We start from the raw sequence: 19,640 nt of genomic DNA, 5'->3' as shown, positions 1-19,640 counted from the left end.
CATATATGCTTCAGATGAGTTGATATTGATTGTGGTAATATTGATGATTTATTCCATATTCTCTATGTTGAGTTCATGTTCATGTTGTTATTGATCTTGAGATTTCATCTCGAGCCATGATTATATTCTGTCTCATGTGCATAGTACTCTCTACTCCACTCACTGAGTATTTATATACTCACTCCCCAGTTTGGTGTTTTTGATTGCAGGGCAGGTATTGTAGAGAGAAGAGCAGGATTAGTGGTTGCCTGCTAGCTGTGCCGCTCCATAGTATAGTATAGTATAATGTAGATAGAGGTTTATATCTTTTGGTGTATTATAAACCTTCTATTGTATATAGTGCATAGTTACAGTCATAGATCCTGTTGTGGATATGGGTTTGACCATGGATGGATTGGGAAGCAGGTATATATATATATGTGTGCAGATCAATTGTGTGCCTGTGATAATGTATTGCTATATATTGTCCAGGTTTATTATGTGACAGATTATGTGATTGCTGCTCTGACAGGTAGTGTGTTGTATGTATTGAGATAATCCTGACAGGTCACTATAGGAAAAGTGATCATTTTGTGCATGTATCATGCCAATTTTTTTCAAGATCTATTGATGATTTATAGGTAGTAGGGTTCTACGCGGTGGCTGGTGGCCTTATGCCTACCCGCACCCTAGGACCGTCGCGGCGGCCCGCCGGGAACGGGGCGGGGGTCGTGACAGTTAGGCCTCAGGAAATTCGTCCGGCGCTAGGCCAGGCATCCGAGGGTTAGGCCTCAGGAAATTCTTCCGGCGCTAAGCCAGGCACCGAGGGTTAGGCCTCAGGAAATTCGTCCGGCGCTAAGCCAGGCATCCGAGGGTTAGGCCTCAGGAAATTCTTCCGGCGCTAAGCCAGGCATCCGAGGGTTAGGCCTCAGGAAATTCGTCCGGCGCTAGGCCAGGCATCCGAGGGTTAGGCCTCAGGAAATTCTTCCGGCGCTAAGCCAGGCATCCGAGGGTTAGGCCTCAGGAAATTCCGCTCGTTGGTCGGCCAAGGCTGGCGCAAGCCGAGGCGACCGGTCGGGGCTTCAGGCTAGTCTGCTCCCGGGATGATCATCGGGTTAGCCTGGCATCCGAGGGCCGAGCCTCGGGAAATTCCGCTCGTTGGTCGGCCAAGGCTGGCGCAAGCCGAGGCGACCGGTCGGGGCTTCAGGCTAGTCTGCTCCCGGGATGATCATCGGGTTAGCCTGGCATCCGAGGGCCGAGCCTCGGGAAATTCCGCTCGTTGGTCGGCCAAGGCTGGCGCAAGCCGAGGCGACCGGTCGGGGCTTCAGGCTAGTCTGCTCCCGGGATGATCATCGGGTTAGCCTGGCATCCGAGGGCCGAGCCTCGGGAAATTCCGCTCGTTGGTCGGCCAAGGCTGGCGCTAGCCGAGGCGACCGGTCGGGGCTTCAGGCTAGTCTGCTCCCGGGATGGTCATCGGGTTAGCCTGGCATCTGAGGGTTGTTAGGCCTCAGAGAAATTCCGCTCGTTGGTCGGCCAAGGCTGGCGCAAGCCGAGGCGACCGGTCGGGGCTTCAGGCTAGTCTGCTCCCGAGATGATCATCGGGTTAGCCTGGCATCCGAGGGCCGAGACTCGAGAAATTCCGCTCGTTGGTCGGCCAAGGCTGGCGCAAGCCGAGGCGACCGGTCGGGGCTTCAGGCTAGTCTGCTCCCGGAATGATCATCGGGTTAGCCTGGCATCCGAGGGCCGAGCCTCGGGAAATTCCGCTCGTTGGTCGGCCAAGGCTGGCGCAAGCCGAGGCGACCGGTCGGGGCTTCAGGCTAGTCTGCTCCCAGGATGGTCATCGGGTTAGCCTGGCATCCGAGGGCCGAGCCTCGGGAAATTTCGCTCGTTGGTCGGCCAAGGCTGGCGCAAGCCGAGCCGACCGGTCGGGGCTTCAGGCTAGTCTGCTCCCGGGATGATCATCGGGTTAGCCTGGCATCCGAGGGCCGAGCCTCGGGAAATTTCGCTCGTTGGTCGGCCAAGGCTGGCGCAAGCCGAGGCGACCGGTCGGGGCTTCAGGCTAGTCTGCTCCCGGGATGGTCATCGGGTTAGCCTGGCATCCGAGGGCCGAGCCTCGGGAAATTCCGCTCGTTGGTCGGCCAAGGCTGGCGCAAGCCGAGGCGACCGGTCGGGGCTTCAGGCTAGTCTGCTCCCGGGATGATCATCGGGTTAGCCTGGCATCCGAGGGCCGAGCCTCGGGAAATTCCGCTCGTTGGTCGGCCAAGGCTGGCGCAAGCCGAGGCGACCGGTCGGGGCTTCAGACTAGTCTGCTCCCGGGATGATCATCGGGTTAGCCTGGCATCCGAGGGCCGAGCCTCGGGAAATTCCGCTCGTTGGTCGGCCAAGGCTGGCGCAAGCCGAGGCGACCGGTCGGGGCTTCAGGCTAGTCTGCTCCCGGGATGGTCATCGGGTTAGCCTGGCATCCGAGGGCCGAGCCTCGGGAAATTCCGCTCGTTGGTCGGCCAAGGCTGGCGCAAGCCGAGGCGACCGGTCGGGGCTTCAGGCTAGTCTGCTCCCGGGATGGTCATCGGGTTAGCCTGGCATCCGAGGGCCGAGCCTCGGAAAATTCCGCTCGTTGGCCACGCGCCTGTCGTTTGCCACTCGACGGGATTTCTCCGTGTCCAGCTACGATCGTGTTTCTCCTCCTCTCCAAGCGTCGCCTGGGGAACACTAGAAGGGCATTAAATGCTAATTGAAGCGTTACCTGGGAAATCGGACCGCCAGTTGCTGCTTGCAAGGAGTGTCAGTTAAGCGGCCGCGATACGCGCGTTCTTCGAGGCGGATGCGGCCTGGGCGCGAGCGGAGATACGTGGACCGAGGGATACACGCCGCCCGGAGTGTCCTGCACAAAGAATGCAATTAAGGAGAACGACGCTTAGGAGATCGTGGGAGGATACGCCTCGAGAGCCGGAACGGCTCCGGATTCGGTGCGCCCGCCTTTATTGGAGCCACCCGCATCGGAACGACCGGGGGGCCTCAGTTTGGCTATAAATATAAGTGCAGGTGCGGTGGAGTCTGCCAAGCCGAAGGTATTCAGGTTGCCATGGATCGTGGACCTCCTCTCCGGCGTGTGGCTGGGAAACCCCTGCTGGAGGAACGGGAGGCGCGCCCCTCGCGACTTCCGCCAACTAGCCGTTTCATCTGGGATCAACAAGGAGGTTCTCCCCGGCGGAACTCCGCTCTAGGCGTTTCATCCGGGATCACATCCCCCCTTCTTTCAGTCCCCCCTCCCGATTGAGTTCTGCGCCAGACGCTCCATCCGGGATCGCGCCTCCTCGCGCTCTTCTTCCCTTGTATTCCTTCTCTCCCCTAACCTGGGGAGGACCGGGATATCCCTTGGAGGTGGCGTTCCTCTGGAGGCAGCGGGAACTTCTTCTTCGTCCACTTCTTCTTCGTCCGCGCTGGCTCTTCGTCTTTTTGCGTGAGGCGTCCATGGCGCCTCCGGGGAGAAGCACCCACGCCCGGCGGGATTGCAGCTGCTTCGGATAGAGGGTTCGGGATCCCAGATCTTCAACTCCACGGAGTCTCCACCTCTTTCTTGCTTTCTTTACTCCCTAATTCCCCCCTGGGAATTCTTTGTAATCACACGAACACACCGTTGTAACCAAGAATTATTGAAATGAAAAGAGTTGTACATTCTTCGAACTGTCTTCCTGGTTTTGTCGTTCTACTGGTAATACACCCGCAGGTTAGCGGAATTCCAGCTCCTTGGAATTTCTCGACCATCTAGGGCCTCCAACTGGTAGGAGTCAGGTCGGTTTACCCAGCGAACCCTATACGGGCCTTCCCAATTCGGCGCCAGCTTCCCACCTTCCGCGGGTTGAGATGCTTTGGCTCGCCTTAGCACCAGATCTCCGATTCTGAAAAGTTTCGGTCGGACCTTGGAGTTATAATATCGGGCCACCCTCCGCTGATACATCGCCATCCGAACCTGCGCCATTTCCCTTGCTTCTTTCAAGAGGTCCAGGTTCCCTCGGAGCTGCTCCGAATTGACCTCGGGTCGGTGCGCGGCCACCCGAGGTGAGGGGAGTCCGAGCTCCACGGGGACGACCGCTTCCGTGCCATAGGTTAGGCTGAATGGCGTCTCCCCGGTAGGGGTCCGATGCGTGGTCCGATACGCCCAAAGGACATTCTCGAGTTCTTCGACCCAAGCTTGCCCTGTCCGACCGATTCGCGACTTAATTCCTTGGAGGATCGTCCGATTTGTGACCTCGGCCTCACCGTTGGTTTGGGGATGCGACACAGATGTGAACCGATGCTCGATCCCCAACTCCTCGCAGAAGTCACGGAAATGCTTTTGTCGAACTGTCGACCATTATCCGAGATGAGGACCCGAGGTACCCCAAATCGGACAATGATGTTCTTCTTCACGAACTTCCGGACTTGCGCCTCCGTAATAGTGGCCAGCGGCTCTGCTTCTACCCACTTGGTGAAGTAGTCGATTGCAACAATCAAAAATTTCCACTGGGCTGAAGCGACGGGGAATGGTCCGAGGATATCCATTCCCCACTGTGCAAAGGGCCAGGGTGCGGTGATCGGGGCCAAAGGGACAGAAGGGACTCTCTGGACGTTGGCGTGGCGCTGGCAGGCGTCGCATTTCCGGACGTGATCCTTCGAGTCCTCCAACAAGGTAGGCCAATAATAGCCTTGCCTCATGATCTTGTGCGCTAAGGACCTAGCCCCCAAGTGCGATCCGCAGATGCCCTCGTGGACTTCGCCGAGGACGTAGACCGCCTCCGAGGGGCGGAGGCATCTTAAAAGGGGGGCGGTGAACGAGGTCCGATACAGCCTCCCTTCATAGAGTACGTAGTGGGCGGACTTCTTGACAAGTCGCCGAGCTTGCTCTTCGTCTTCAGGGAGGATCCCTTCGGCGAGGTAGGCGACGAGCGGATCCATCCAAGACGGCTCCGGATCAATCGCCATCACCGCTCCAGCCTCGCCGATGCTCGGCGCATCCAGGGTCTCTAGGTAGATCGCCCTCGACAAGTTGTGCGCCTCTGCGCCCACCAAGCGGGACAACCTGTCGGCCCTGGCGTTTTCGCTTCTGGGGACCTACTGGAAGTCGACGCTGCCGAGGTCGGAAATGAGCGCTTGCACCTTCCGGACGTAGTTCCGCATGGTCGGGCTCCGGGCCTCGAACTCCCCACGGACCTGCCCGACCACCAGCTGGGAGTCGGTGAAGACCTTCAGACGCCGGATGCCGAGCTCCTTGGTGAGTTTGAGTCCCGCGACTAGGGCCTCGTACTCCGCCTCGTTGTTGGTCACTGGAAATCCAAACCTCAAGGCATACTCGGCTATCACTCCATCAGGACTGGTAAGGACCAGCCCGGCCCCTCCTCCTTCGGGGTTCGACGACCCATCGATGTGAAGCGTCCAGATCGGGAGGTCGAGGCTGGGCGTTTCCGGCGGTCTAGGTTCCGCCTCCTGCACCGTGCACTCAGCGAGGAAGTCCGCGAGCACCTGGGCCTTGATGGCGGGTCGAGGCTGGTAGCGGATGTCGAACTCACCGAGTTCTACTGCCCACTTCACCAGCCGTCCCGCATTCTCGGGGTTGCTGAGGATCTGTCGTAATGGTTGGTCGGTTAAGAGAGTGACCGAATGGGCCTGGAAATAGGGGCAAAGCCTCCTTGTCGCGGTCAGCAGCGCGAAGGCGATCTTTTCAGCCTTCGTGTACCGCGTCTCGGCATCCCGTAGGACCCGGCTGATGTAGTACACGGGCTTCTGGAGCTTTGCCTCTTCTCGAACCAGCACCGCACTGACCGCGGTTGGGGAGACCGCCAGATAGAGGTAGAGCATCTCCCCTTCTTGCGGCTTGGACAGCAGGGGAGGAGACGCCAAATATTCCTTGAGTTGGTCGAACGCTGCTTGACATTCGGCCGTCCAGAGGAAGTCTTTTGGGCGTTTCAACACCTTGAAGAATGGTTGGCAGCGTTCGGCCGATTTTGCCACAAATCGTCCGAGCGCGGCAACCCTTCCAGCGAGCTCCTGAACCTCCTTCACTTTGGTCGGGGGGGACATACCTTGGATAGCCTTGATTTTGTCCGGGTTTGCTTCGATACCCCGCTGGTTGACAATGAAACCAAGGAACCTCCCGGCCGAAGCGCCGAAGGCGCACTTCGCTGGGTTCAGCTTCATGCGAAACTTCCGCAAGGTGGTGAAAGTCTCCTCCAGGTCCGCGATGTGCTGATCTGCATGGCGGCTCTTCACCAGCATATCGTCCACGTACACCTCCATGTTCCGGCCGATTTGCTCTTTAAAGATTTTGTTGACGAGGCGCTGGTAAGTGGCGCCAGCATTCTTCAGACCGAAAGGCATCACCTTGTAGCAGTACAGCCCCCGGTCTGTTATAAAAGCAGTTTTCTCCTCGTCCTGTGGGGCCATCATTATCTGGTTGTAGCCGGAGAAGGCGTCCATGAAAGACAGCAGCTGATATCCGGAAGTCGCGTCGACCAGTTGGTCTATCCGCGGAAGCGGAAAGCTATCCTTGGGGCATGCCTTGTTCAGGTCGGTGTAGTCGACGCACATCCTCCACTTCCCGCTCGCCTTCCGGACAAGTACGACATTTGCCAGCCACTCGGGGTAACTCACCTCCCTTATGAATCCTGCCTCCAAGAGCTTGTCTACCTCCTGGTCGACCACCCGGATCCAATCCGGGGCACAGTGTCTCTTCTTTTGCTTTACTGGTCGGTGGGTCGGGTCGACGTTGAGGGCGTGAGAAATGACCTTCGGGTCGATCCCGGGTACATCGGCCGCCGACCAGGCAAATACATCGGCATTGGCTCGGAGGAATTCCACCAACCGGGCCCGAGCTCCCGAGTCGAGATTGGCGCCGACCCGGACCGTCCGGTCTGGGCGGCCTTCCTCGAGGGGAACTTCGACCACACCCTCGGCTGGCTCCCCCTGCCGCAAGGCCACCTCGTCTCTGGCATCAAGGGACTCGACGCTTAGGGCTTCCACGGGCTTCTTCCCTTTGAGAGTCGCTAGGAAACATTGCCGTGCGGTCGGTTGGTCACCTCGGACCTCTCCGATCCCAGCCGCCGTGGGGAACCGCATGAGCAAGTGGTACGTAGAGACCACCGCACGAAGGGCGTTCAGTCCAGGTCGTCCGAGGATAGCGTTGTAGGCCGAGGGAACACGGACGACCAAGAACCCGAGTCGCACCGTGGCTTCTGCGGGTGCAACGCCCGCAGTCACAGGCAGCTCAACGACTCCTTCGGCCGGGACAGCGTCACCAGTGAATCCGATGAGGGGGGTGGATGTTTTGTGCAACAATTGTCTGGTCAAGCTCATTTTTTGGAAGGCCTCGTAAAACAAAATATCAGCTGAGCTTCCACTATCAACAAGAACACGCCTTACATCATACTTTGCCATAGTGAGGGAGATCACCATGGCGTCATCGTGGGGAGTCTGAACCCCCTTTACATCCTCATCAGAAAAGGTGATTACATTACCGACCCTCTGCCTCTTTACGATGGCCGTCCCTGACGCTTCCGCCGAGCCCCCTGCGTTCCTCACGGGCCGTGAGCAGCCCCCAGTGATAGTGTGGATCACGCCCGCAACGGGTCGATTCTGCTCCCGAGGCTCCGGAGGAGCCGGGTCGGCTGGACGCGGGTCCGCGGGGGGACGTCGGTCGTTCACATATCGTCCGAGACGCCCCCGGCGGATGAGAGCCTCGATCTCGTCCCGAAGCTGGAAGCAGTCTTCGGTGTCGTGGCCGTGGTCCCGGTGGTACTCACAGTACGCCCGGGAGGGCCTCCTCCCAGGGATCTTCCGCATCTGTCTCGGGGCCGGGAGGTCCTCCCGCCCCTTGATCTCCATAAGGATCTGGGCCCGGGGAGTCAGGAGAGGGGTGTACCGGTTGAAACGTCGGGGCGGAGAACGAGGGCGTGGGGCGCCGTGGTTCCTCGCCGGCGACGGGCTTCTGCGCCGACGCTGGGGCGTCGGGCTCCTCCTCTTGCGTGCCTCTTTTCGCCTTTTCTTCCCAAGCTTTGGAGGGATCTCGGCGGCCTCCTTACTCCGGTGGGCGGCCGCCTCCTCGGCGTCCGCATACTGGTTCGCCCGGGACAACAGCTCCGGGAAGCTCCTCGGCAGGCGTTTGTCCAGGGAGAAGGTGAGTCTGCCCTTCCGGAAGCCGCGCTTCAGGGCTGAAAGAGCTACCTCCTGGCTCAGATTCCGGACCTCCAGCGTAGCCTTGTTGAAGCGGGTGAGATAATCCCGCAGGCTTTCTCCCTCGTTTTGCCGAACATCAAAGAGGGAGTCGGAGACCAGTCGCCGCCGGCTACTGACGGCGAAATGAGTGATGAAGAGGCGAGTGAACTGGTCGAAGGACTGGATTGAGTTAGCCTCCAGGCCGGCGAACTACGCCCTTGCCGGGCCACGGAGGGTTGCTGGGAAAGCCTTGCAGAGGAGAGGATCTGATGCTCCGTGGAGGAGCATAAGGGTCCTGAAACTCTCGACGTGATCCCGCGGGTCCGCTGCCCCGTCATAGGGCTCGATCGCCGGCATCTTGAACCCCGGCGGATTCGGGGTCCGCAGGATCCTCGAGGCTAGCGCCGGCTGGGAGGAGATCTCCAAGTCGGCGAAGGGATCTTTGGAATGGCCCTTCAGGACTTGGAGTTGTCGGTGGAGATCGTCCACCCGCCGGTCCAGGGAGCGCGACCGGTGGGCGGGAGACAAGGAGCGGCAGGAGGGAGACCGACTGGAGCGCGGGTTCCTCGAGGACTGGGGGGTCTGGGAATGCGCCCGGGTCCGCCTCTCGTACCCCGCGCAGCTCCGATGAGAAGGTCCCGGCAGAATGGAACGCGCTCGAGAATCCTCCTCGCGCCGGCGCTCCTCCCCATGGGAGAGGAAGGAGCGCGGGTTGAGGAGAGCAGGCGAACGCTCAGGCAGCAGCGGCTCCTGAGCCCGCTGCGGCGCCCGGGACATCACACCCTGCAGATTCTGCACCGCCTCCGCAAGGGTGCGAACCTGCTGGGCTAGCTGGTCGAACTGAGCGGCTTCGACCGTCTGAATAGGCGGTGGGGCGGTGGAGTGTTGCTGAGAGCGCGTTGGAGATGCAGCGGCCTCCCGGCCGGAGGCGCGAGAGGCCCCGCGACCGGAAGCGTTGGAAGCTCCACGACCACCTCGCCGTGCCATTACGATCGCTCTAAGATCCGGCCCTCCTTCTAGCGCCAACTATTGCTGGTGGTCCAAACCGAGAACGATTGGCACAGCGGTGTGAACGGAGTTCCCTTGGAGTGGGGTTGGTTGCGCTCCACCTTCCACCGGGAAACCTGCAAGCAAGCCTCGCACCACCACTGGGGTAGTGGGGGCCCTCCGACGATCAAGTCAGAGAGGATTGAAGGAGAAGGAGAGATAGCAGTAGCAGGTAAGAGAATGCTCTGGAAAACCTTTTCTTACCTCCCCCCTTCTCCCCCCAGCCGCATATATACCAGGCTGGGGGGTCCTTCTGGGGGGTTGGTCATCGTGTAGCACGATGGAGCTGCCACTGACATGACAGGGCGTAGTGGAGCTCCGCTTTGTACGGCTGTTACAGGGGATCGTGGAGCAGCGCCGGATACGACCGTTGCAGGGAGTAGTGGAGCAGAGGGCCGCGGCGTGCTTCAGGGGAACAGCCTGTCGTTGTCGAGAGATTACCGACTCGGGGTCGGACTGCTGGATCAAGGGGCAGCCGACTCGGGGTCGGGCTGCGAAGCCGAAGATATCCGACTCGGGGTCGGACTGCTGGATCAAGGGGCAGCCGACTCGGGGTCGGGCTGCGAAGCCGAAGATATCCGACTCGGGGTCGGACAGCTGGATCTAGGGGCAGCCGACTCGGGGTCGGGCTGCGAAGCCGAAGATATCCGACTTGGGGTCGGACAGCTGGATCAAGGGGCAGCCGACTCGGGGTCAGGCTGCGGAGCCGAAGATATCCGACTCGGGGTCGGATTACTGGATCAAGGGACTGCCGTAGTCTTCCTGGGTGCGCGTGCCGGTCACGTGGGGCGTGGCGGCTAAGTTCCCCCGTAACAGTTACAATACTTTTTTTTATTAATATTTTAAATATATTTCCTCCCTTGTTCTTTTTCATCCTTAGATTTCTTTTTCAGCAGTGGTCAGATAGTTGACAACACCAAATAAATAGGGTCAGCTTAAGCACGTAGCAACCATGACCTATTTCTTCGATGCTAATATGGATTCTTTGTCGTTGTCTATGATTGTTGATTGTTTTGGTTAATTTTTTTTTCATTTGTTTTACCTTTCTTTCTAAAGTACTAACTTTAGTTTCCAAGGTAATTATGCTTGCTCTTTGAAGACGACAACAGCCAATTTGGACACTCCCATTAATTTGGATGCATAAATTTATGCCCATAATGATATTATTCAATCTACATTCTATATTCTCTCCGTCATATCATGATGTGGATAAACGATATTGACACTTTTTAATATAGATTGAGACATTTTCATGTTCTTCTAGCTCTTGCTACCTACCTCAATGAAGATAATGGAGTTCTCAACAATACTGAGACATGGAAATGGCTTCTTTTGAAGTGCGAATCATTTACAATCTTTGGAGAAAATATTTACAATTAGAAAACTTGATAGAACTTTAGCGGTTTTCTAACTTGAGTCTGGTGGTTAGTTTTCTGAGGGAAAGAAGATTTCACCCAGATTATTTTAGATAATGATATTTTGGCAGTTATTAATATTGTAGAAAATTCTCGCGAGCTTGGTTGTAAAAGAAATTGTTGTTTGGAGCTGCTGCAAGAGCACAAGAACATTTCTAGTGGTGTAAAGGCAGCAATTGTTTTTTAAAAAAATTCCCAATGAATCAGTAATCTAGTTTTTATGCTTAATTGGAAGAAATCACAAATATTCGCTCGTATCATGTTCACTCCAACATCTATATTTTGGTGGGGGTAGAGGCTGTGTTCTCCGGTCTAGCTTCTTCGCGGCTTTCTTTTATGGAGGCCCAGATATCAGACTTGAAACAAGCCCACTATCATTATATCCAGCCCATTAACTTCTGCATAGTTTTTTTTTTTTTAGTAACTTGGAGTGAAGAAACTTCACTAAAGGAATGCCAATTAAAGAGACAAGATCACTGGGAAAACTACTTGAACCCCGAATTAAATGGTGAGTGGCATGCAGTATTGCCCACGCAAGAAAAGTGGGTCAAATTCGTTCTATATTGGACTTCAAAGGAATACTATGAAACCAAAACATGCCCAATTAAATTTCTAGTTAGGTAGGTCGTCCACATATATTTAGGGCCGCATCAAGTCTAGATTCCAAGCCAATTTGAGTACTGCTCTAATCGAAGCATCAAACTGGGGTCCTTATTGAATCTACACTCGAACAAATTCCTCATTCGACCTGGGACCAAGCCAAATTGACATGGGTTCAGAGACATCACCTTTGATCGGATGAGACCTGAGCCAGCTCAAACGCTTTAGTAGTCTCCATGGCCTGAAAGCAGCTTAGTCTTCCGGCCGTTCATGGCTGGAAGTGACCGGACTACTAGAGTTTGATACTAAACAATAAACATAGTTCTACCAATTCGATTTCCATAATCGAATTCAAGTGGCCTTAAAAATGACTTGGGTTATCACGTCACTGAAGACTTCTTTGGAACCTAAATTTAGCCATGGGTGCCTCAACCGGACAAAACTAGTAGGACCTTCTGCGAGATATTGTTGGCCAATGAACCATACCACATTAAACATGATTTTGATTTAGAGAGGATCCTAGCTTTACTTGGGGGTGCATAAGTAACTTCAGCACTATCTAGAAGAAAATTGATCACTATTTAATGGGGCAGTCATATTAATGAAAGTAGAATATGTCACAAGCAATGCACTTGGTGTGTGTGTGTGTGTGTGTGTGTGTGTGTGTGTGTGTGTGTGTGTATATATATATATATATATATATATATATATATATATATATATATATATATATATATATATATATTAATTGAGTTTGTGCAGTGAGTGCCCGATGCTCAAATCTAAAATATGTCCTAAATTTTAAAGAATTTTAATTTTAAATTTTATATCCGGATTCTATCAGGTCTGCCCGGATGCCATCCCTTGAGACTAAACAAATTTTTTATGTTTTTATTTTTTTTAAAAAATAAGTTTTTATAGGATTTGGCTTTTGGTTAAGCTTTATTTCTTATGGTTGGGACTTGATTGTGAGTGTTCCCGCTTTGGGGGACAGCTTACATGTGAAACCGGAACATGTCCACGGGAGTTCCGACGTTTACGTGATGGATCTACAAAGAAGTTGGCGTCTTAATTTTTTCTTTCCTCCTAAACTATTACCTTTTTTCGCAGCCTCTCAACTCCACAGTATCTATCGTAGCACAAGGGTGGGAGTCTTTCCTTTCAGCACGGAGTATGTTGGTCCCCATCCACGCAATTCCCGTCCTTGTCAGCCCAAATTATTCCTACTCTATATGTGTACCGTGGTTTCGAGATATAATAGCTATAGCGGAAGTTATGCAAGCAGTTACCATTACAACAGTGTTGAAGTAGTTACTATTACCACAGTTTTGTGCTGTGCTACAACAGTGAGATAGTTTGGACCGGTCGAAAAACTACTGGATAACCAGGATAGGATAAAAGAATTAGAATGATGACAAAAGCTAGCAAAATTTACGAGTTATTTCTATCTTCCTACTTGCTTTGTATTTGGACTAAACTACGTGACAAATTGCCTATATCTAAAATAGAAGACCAAGGAAACAAAAATTGGCTCAGATGTGTTAGCTGTATGATTTGTCTTGTCCTATAGCTATATAGGAGTGTGACTTGTCTTGTCTTGTAGCTGTATAGTAGCTGTATCTTAGCTGTACCTTACTTGTACACAGCCACCCTCATCTATAAAAGAGAGGGCTATGACACTGTTCTGATATAGAGAAATATACAAGCATATGCTTTTCTTCCTTGTTTCTCTATCCTCTTCATCTATCTTTCAACATGGTATCAGAGCCTCACCTTCTCTAGCTCTACGAGAGCCTCTTTCCCTCTCCCCTCTTCTCCAGTCTTCTTCTCCCATCATTCTTCTTTTCGAGCTAATGGCCGGAGGTTAGCTGAGGTTCTTCCATTGTCCCGAGAGTCTCCTTCTCCCATCTCACTTCTCTTCGAGCTAGCGGCCGGCGGCAACGAGAGGTCCTTTCGGCAGCGGCTCTCTCTCGATCTCTTCCAAGAAGCTTGTCTCGGTCTCCGGCGGTGGTGTAGGAGACCGGAGAAGAGGATTGTCCTCTGACCGGAGAAGAGGATTGTCCTCTGTTTCTCCGCCGCTGTGACCCACATCCTCTTTGGTGTGACCCACATCCAACCTGCCGTGGATTTCTTCTCCGCTGCTGTCACCCACATCGAGCCTGCCCGCCGGAGCTCGGAGTGGACCTGAGAAGAAGGAGGAGCCCGGCTGTCCGTCCGCTGTCAGGTGCCGGCTTTGGGTTTCTCTTCTCGGCTTTGGGTTTCTCTTCTCCGCCTGTCCCCTCTTCTCCGGCTTTGGGTTCTTTTGTTGTCCCGCGCCGCGTTCCCGGCCAACTCCAGAACCTCGGCGGCGAGGTACTCGAGGACGGTGGCGAGGTACTCGAGGACGGCGGCGAGGTAGACGGGCGCGCTGGTGCCGACGCGCTGGGAGTAGCGGCCTTTCTTGAGGTAACGACCGATCCGGCCGACCGGGAACTGGAGGCCGGCCTTGACCGACCGTGATACCGGCTTCTTCTTTGGGCCTCCGCCCTTCCGGCCGCCTCCGCCCTTCCGGCTTCCTTTCCCTTCTCCGCTGTCAGGTAAAATACCCTATTCTCCGCTTTGGGTTTCTCTTCAACCTCCTCTCCGCCTTGGTTTCCTTCATCTCTGTGGCACAAAAGCAGAGGAGCTCTCTCTGAAGTGCTCTCTTTGAAGTCTGGTGTCAGAAGGGTTTCATTCTGGGCAGAAGTGTGACAAGGTTGAAAGTTGAAAGCGGCGTAAGGGTTTGGTCACCTGTCATCTGGGCAGCTAGCTAAAGCTACAGAGACGTGACAAAAAAAAAAAAGAAAAAAGAAAAAAAAAAGAGAAAAAAAAAAAAAAGAGTAGATTTCATTCATGGCCTTGTCAACTGATGTTACACGCCCTATTGAGGTCATTCTGAATGGGACCAATTATAGCATTTGGTCCCAACAGATGTCTGTTTTTCTTATTGGGCGCAGATTATGGAGATTTGTCACCGGAGACAGGAAGGCTCCTACACAGGGTCTTACAGAGTCTGATGCTGATTTTGAAGAACGACGAGAGGAGTGGGAGAGTACACACTGTAAGATATTATCTTGGTTTATTAATACATCTGCGCCTTCTATTCAAACTCTTCTCCCAAAATTTCGAAATGCCAAGCTTGCATGGGAATTTCTGGCAAATCGTTACAATTGTTCAAGTGACTTGGCTCTTCAGTTCCAGCTGGAGTCTAGGATTCACCAGTTGCGTCAAGCATCTGGTCAATCCATTCTTGATTTCCATTCACAGATCAGCAGTCTCTGGGATCAACTTTCCCAGGCTGATCCTAATTTTACAGATGAGGACTCTGCTAAGAAATTTCAAGAATATAGAGATCGTCGGCAATTTATTCAGCTTATGATGGGCATTCGCGACGAATTTGAGACTACCAGGGCTTCCCTACTTCATCGATCTCCTCGACCGACTGTGGAGGTCGCCCTCACTGAACTCATTTCAGAGGAAACTCGTCAGACTACTCGTCGAGGCATCTCTACTGATATGGTTATGGCCACATCAGCTGGTATTTTACCTACCCCCCTTTTCTCCTCTGCTTCTGTTCCAGTTGCTGCAGCTATCTCTTCAAAGTCAGACAAAGGAAAAACTAGTAAATTTCAGAAACAGTGTTTCTATTGTGGCAAAATAGGCCATAAGATCTCAGAGTGCAGGAAGAAACAAGCTGAGGAGACGAAGACAGCTCAGAAAGCCCAGACGATCTCATCACACCGTTTTGCGGCCGTTGCTTCTACTGATTCGTCTGGTTCTGCATCCTCTTCTTCTATACCCACTTCATCCCTTACTACAGCTGATATTGAGGCAATAGTTCATCAGGTTCTATCTCGCACTGCCCTCTCTACCATCTCAGGTAAACCCTCCTCCTGGTTTATTGACTCCGCCTGCTGCAATCACATGACCTCTGATTCATCCCTAATTTCCTTGAGCACAAACCTAAACTCTGTTCCTGTTATTTACACTGCTAACGGCTCTCATATGGATGTAAGCCACGTAGGTTCTGTCTCTACTCCTATTCTGTCTTTACCTAATACATATCTTGTTCCGAAATTATCTTTCAACTTACTGTCTGTTGGTCAACTTGTGGAACATGGCCTTAAAGTAACTTTTACTGATAGAGGTTGTGATGTGCAGGATCAGAAGACGGGTCAGCTCGTTGGGACCGGGCGTAAAGTTGGCCGTTTGTTTGAGCTCATATCACTACATGTTCCTAACTCTAGTCTTATCCCATCAATCGCTGCTGTATCCTCTAGTCTCTGGCATTCTCGGTTAGGACATGCTTCTCCGTCTCGTGTTCAGTTTTTGGCTTCAAATGGTCATTTAGGAAAAGTTAATTTTGAATCTTTTGATTGCGTCTCTTGTCAATTAGGAAAACAAAATGCCTTACCTTTTAATAAAAGTATTTCTTTTTCTACTGCACCTTTTGACTTGATACACTCTGATGTTTGGGGACCTGCTCCTGTTACCACTAAGGGAGGATCAAAATATTTTGTGATATTTATTGATGACTACTCACGGTATACATGGCTCTATCTTTTACGTGATCGTTCTGAATTGCTTGATACTTTTCGTGATTTTCAGCAGATGGTTAAAACTCAGTTTGGTCGGCCCATAAAAATTCTTCGTAGCGACAATGCCATGGAATATACCTCTACCTCATTTATGGAAGCACTTAAACAAGATGGAACATTATCTCATCGTTCTTGCCCTTATACTTCTCAGCAAAATGGTCGTGCCGAACGAAAACATCGGCATATCTTAGATATTGTCAGGTCCTTTCTTCTTTCTGCGGCATTACCTGAATCTTTTTGGGGAGAGGCTGCTCTTACAGCAGCCTATACCATCAATCGGGTACCCTCTCCTATCATCTCAAACAAATCACCATATGAAGTTCTTTATAAAAAAATTCCTGATTACTCTTTCCTAAAAGTATTTGGTTGTGCTTGCTTCGTTCTACTTCCTTCACATGAACATACTAAACTTGGACCACGATCACGTCTTTGCTGTTTCCTTGGTTATGGCATCGAACATAAAGGTTATCGTTGTTATGACCCCATAGCCAAACGACTTCGTATATCTCGACATGTCCACTTTTGGGAACACAAAATGTTTACCAGCATATCTCCTCTTTTCACAGGTTCTCCTCAATATTCTCCAGTCTTCAACAATCCTCCTATTGATTTCTTTCCAGATTCCTCTTCTGTTGCAGGTGATGAGAGCTCATCAAGAGACCGTTTCATGCCCGACTCCACCGAAGCTGGATCGTCCACTGATCCCATCAGCACAACTGGATCATCCGAGTCCGAACCCCTCCCTAGTACTACCCTCCGTCGCTCTGGTCGGGTACGATCCACTCCATCTCATCTAAATGACTATCATTGCTTTTTTACTCTTGCTACCCTCTATGAGCCTCGTAACTATCGCGAGGCCAGCTCTAATCCTCTTTGGCAGAAGGCTATGTCCGATGAACTTCAAGCACTCCATGCCACTCATACATGGGATCTGACTGACCTACCTCCTGGAAAGACTACAGTGGGATGCAAGTGGGTATACAAGATCAAGACGCATGCTGATGGTTCAGTAGAACGCTACAAGGCTCGTTTGGTGGCTCGAGGATTCACTCAAGAGTATGGTATTGACTATGAAGAGACTTTTGCCCCGGTAGCACGTCTTACCACTTTTCGTTCTTTACTTGCAGTTGCAGCTGTCAAGCGGTGGAGGATGCATCAGATGGATGTTAAAAACGCCTTCCTCAATGGTGATTTAGCTGAGGAAGTTTATCTACAGCCTCCTCCAGGTCTTGCTCATCCTCCTGGAAAGGTTTGTCGCCTCCGAAAGGCACTTTATGGTCTCAAGCAGTCTCCTCGCGCTTGGTTCTCCAAGTTTAGTTCAGTCCTTACTCAGCAAGGTTTCACTCCTAGTGCATATGATTCTGCACTGTTTCTTCGCCGATCTGCGGCCGGTACTGTTCTTCTCTTGTTATATGTGGATGATATGGTTATTACCGGAGATGACATCTCAGGGATTCATGCACTTCAAAAATTTCTTGGACGACAGTTTGAGATGAAGGATTTAGGATCCCTTAGCTACTTTCTTGGTCTCGAGGTGACATCCAGCTCAGATGGCTACTACCTTTCCCAGGCTAAGTATGCTTCTGAGCTGATCTCTCGTGCTGGGTTGACAGATAGCAAGACTGTGGAAAGTCCTCTGGAAATGAATGTTAAGCTTCTTCCCACTGATGGCGAACCATTAACAGATGCGACTTTGTATCGACAGTTGGTTGGTAGTCTTATCTATCTGACTGTTACACGCCCAGATATCTCTTATGCAGTCACATTGGTCAGTCAGTTTATGCATGCACCGCGTTCTACACACTATGCAGCAGTCTTACGTATTCTCCGGTATGTTAAGGGTACATTGTTCCACGGTCTTTTATTCTCAGCCCACTCTACCTTGGATCTTCAAGCCTATTCTGATGCTGATTGGGCTGGAGACCCTACAGATCGTCGTTCTACCACCGGCTATTGTTTCTTGCTTGGTTCTTCTCTCATTTCTTGGAAAAGTAAGAAACAAACGGTTGTATCTCGCTCCAGTACAGAGGCTGAGTATCGTGCATTGGCAGATACTACTTCTGAATTCATCTGGCTTCGATGGCTCCTCCATGATATGGGTATTCCTCTGACTAGTGGTTCCTCTCTCAATTGTGATAATATAAGTGCGATGCAAATTGCTCATAATGATGTGTTTCATGAGCGAACAAAGCATATTGAGATAGATTGCCACTTCATTCGGCATCATATCAAGCAAGGCACTCTTCAGTTGATACATGTTGCTTCTGCAGATCAGCTCGCTGATATTTTTACGAAGGCTCATCCACCAGGGCGTCATCGGGATTTGGTTCACAAACTCAAGTTAGCATCTTCGTTACCATCTTGAGTTTGAGGGAGGATGTTAGCTGTATGATTTGTCTTGTCCTATAGCTATATAGGAGTGTGACTTGTCTTGTCTTGTAGCTGTATAGTAGCTGTATCTTAGCTGTACCTTACTTGTACACAGCCACCCTCATCTATAAAAGAGAGGGCTATGACACTGTTCTGATATAGAGAAATATACAAGCATATGCTTTTCTTCCTTGTTTCTCTATCCTCTTCATCTATCTTTCAACAATGCATGGCTTTTATAATAAAATGAAGACCTACAAGTATCTTTTATCTTAAGTACACACACACAGAGAGAGAAAAAACAGTCTTATTAATTAGATGAACAACCTCTTCGACGAACCTCCACCAACCAAAATGCGACCCACACAAATCCCTTGGTTCGGTATCCACGATGGCGTATGTTCCCCTCCAATCTCACAACAGTGACACAATCAAAGGAACGGGGATTAGGAAAAAACCTCGGCACTACGAGACACCACACCGTATTTTCCGGCAATTATTCTATAAGAAGACCAATACCTATGCTCTGGCTTCAGATATACTTCATCAATTATAGTTAGTATCCAAAGCTAAAGCTAAGGCTGGCGTAGAAATAGTGAACCATGTTGCTCCCCAAGAACGGCCTGAAAAGAAGATAAAACTGTGCTTGAATGCTCCGTAACTTGCATCAAGGGAGAATGTCGCACGCTTGTTCCCTTCGTGCGCCCCCAAGTCCTGGCCCCACGCGTACTTGCCCGGGTTGCTGACGCGTGATCAGACGGCAGCGACGGCCGGTGATCTCTCGTGGATGGCGAAAAGGGCCCGTGAGCCGCGACCAACCGGCATGTGGGCTTGCGTGGAGTGGGAGCACGGGACGTGGGAAACCGATGGCCAAAGACGCGCTCCTCCTTTTCGCGTTCCATGCTTTTCAAATTGATTGAGTCGAACCGAGCCCCACGCAATGGCTTGCAGGCCCTCGAAAAGATGCTTGTTTTGCTGTCAAAGTGGTAGCACGATTGGAATGGAGCAAAAATTCCAGCGTAGTGATTCAGGTTTAAAACATGCGTACTCACACGTTGGACAACTCACGGATCGGAGAGAGTACACGAAAACTTGCGACCTGCATCGAACATTTTCTGATGGAATGAGAGCTTAGTGGGGCTGCTACGCGGATGAGTTCGTCTCCCCCATTCAAAAAAAAAAAAAAAAAAAGATGCTTGTTTTCTGGTCCCTATGGCTAATGCTTTGCAAGCTACGAGCCTACGATGCGCTCCGGTAAATGAATGGAGTTAGGAAGTTCGTGATTGATTTCATCCAATTCTGATAAGATCCGCTGCTCTGGTTCTGGTACTATCACATCAGTTGATCTCACCAAACCAATAATAGATGATCGAACCACATAAAGCAGAGCATATGCTGCAAGTTGGTCTCGTCATCTGTTCGAGTA

The 19,640-nt window shown here is 51.8% G+C and overlaps 1 protein-coding gene across 1 annotated transcript; it reads right to left on the bottom strand.

Moving 5' to 3' along the window:
* Positions 1-13,448: 13,448 nt before the first annotated feature.
* Positions 13,449-13,869, bottom strand: LOC120110637 (probable histone H2A.3). Its single transcript, XM_039126216.1, has 2 exons — positions 13,844-13,869; positions 13,449-13,797 (listed from the first exon to the last, which is right to left on the bottom strand). Exons 1-2 carry the CDS (start codon positions 13,867-13,869, stop codon positions 13,449-13,451), a joined length of 375 nt encoding a protein of 124 aa, XP_038982144.1.
* Positions 13,870-19,640: the final 5,771 nt, after the last annotated feature.

Source organism: Phoenix dactylifera, chromosome 4 (genome assembly GCF_009389715.1).
Source record: "Phoenix dactylifera cultivar Barhee BC4 chromosome 4, palm_55x_up_171113_PBpolish2nd_filt_p, whole genome shotgun sequence".
Taxonomy (NCBI): Eukaryota; Viridiplantae; Streptophyta; class Magnoliopsida; order Arecales; family Arecaceae; genus Phoenix; species Phoenix dactylifera.
Note: the sequence above shows the minus strand (reverse complement) of the source record. Positions and strands in the feature narration are given on the sequence as shown.

Coding starts and splice junctions, on each gene's coding strand:
- LOC120110637 (XM_039126216.1), bottom strand. CDS start 13,869: ATGAAGGAAACCAAGGCGGAGAGGAG. Junction 13,798..13,843: donor GAAACCAAGGCGGAGAGGAG/GTTGAAGAGAAA, acceptor TTTACCTGACAG/CGGAGAAGGGAAAGGAAGCC.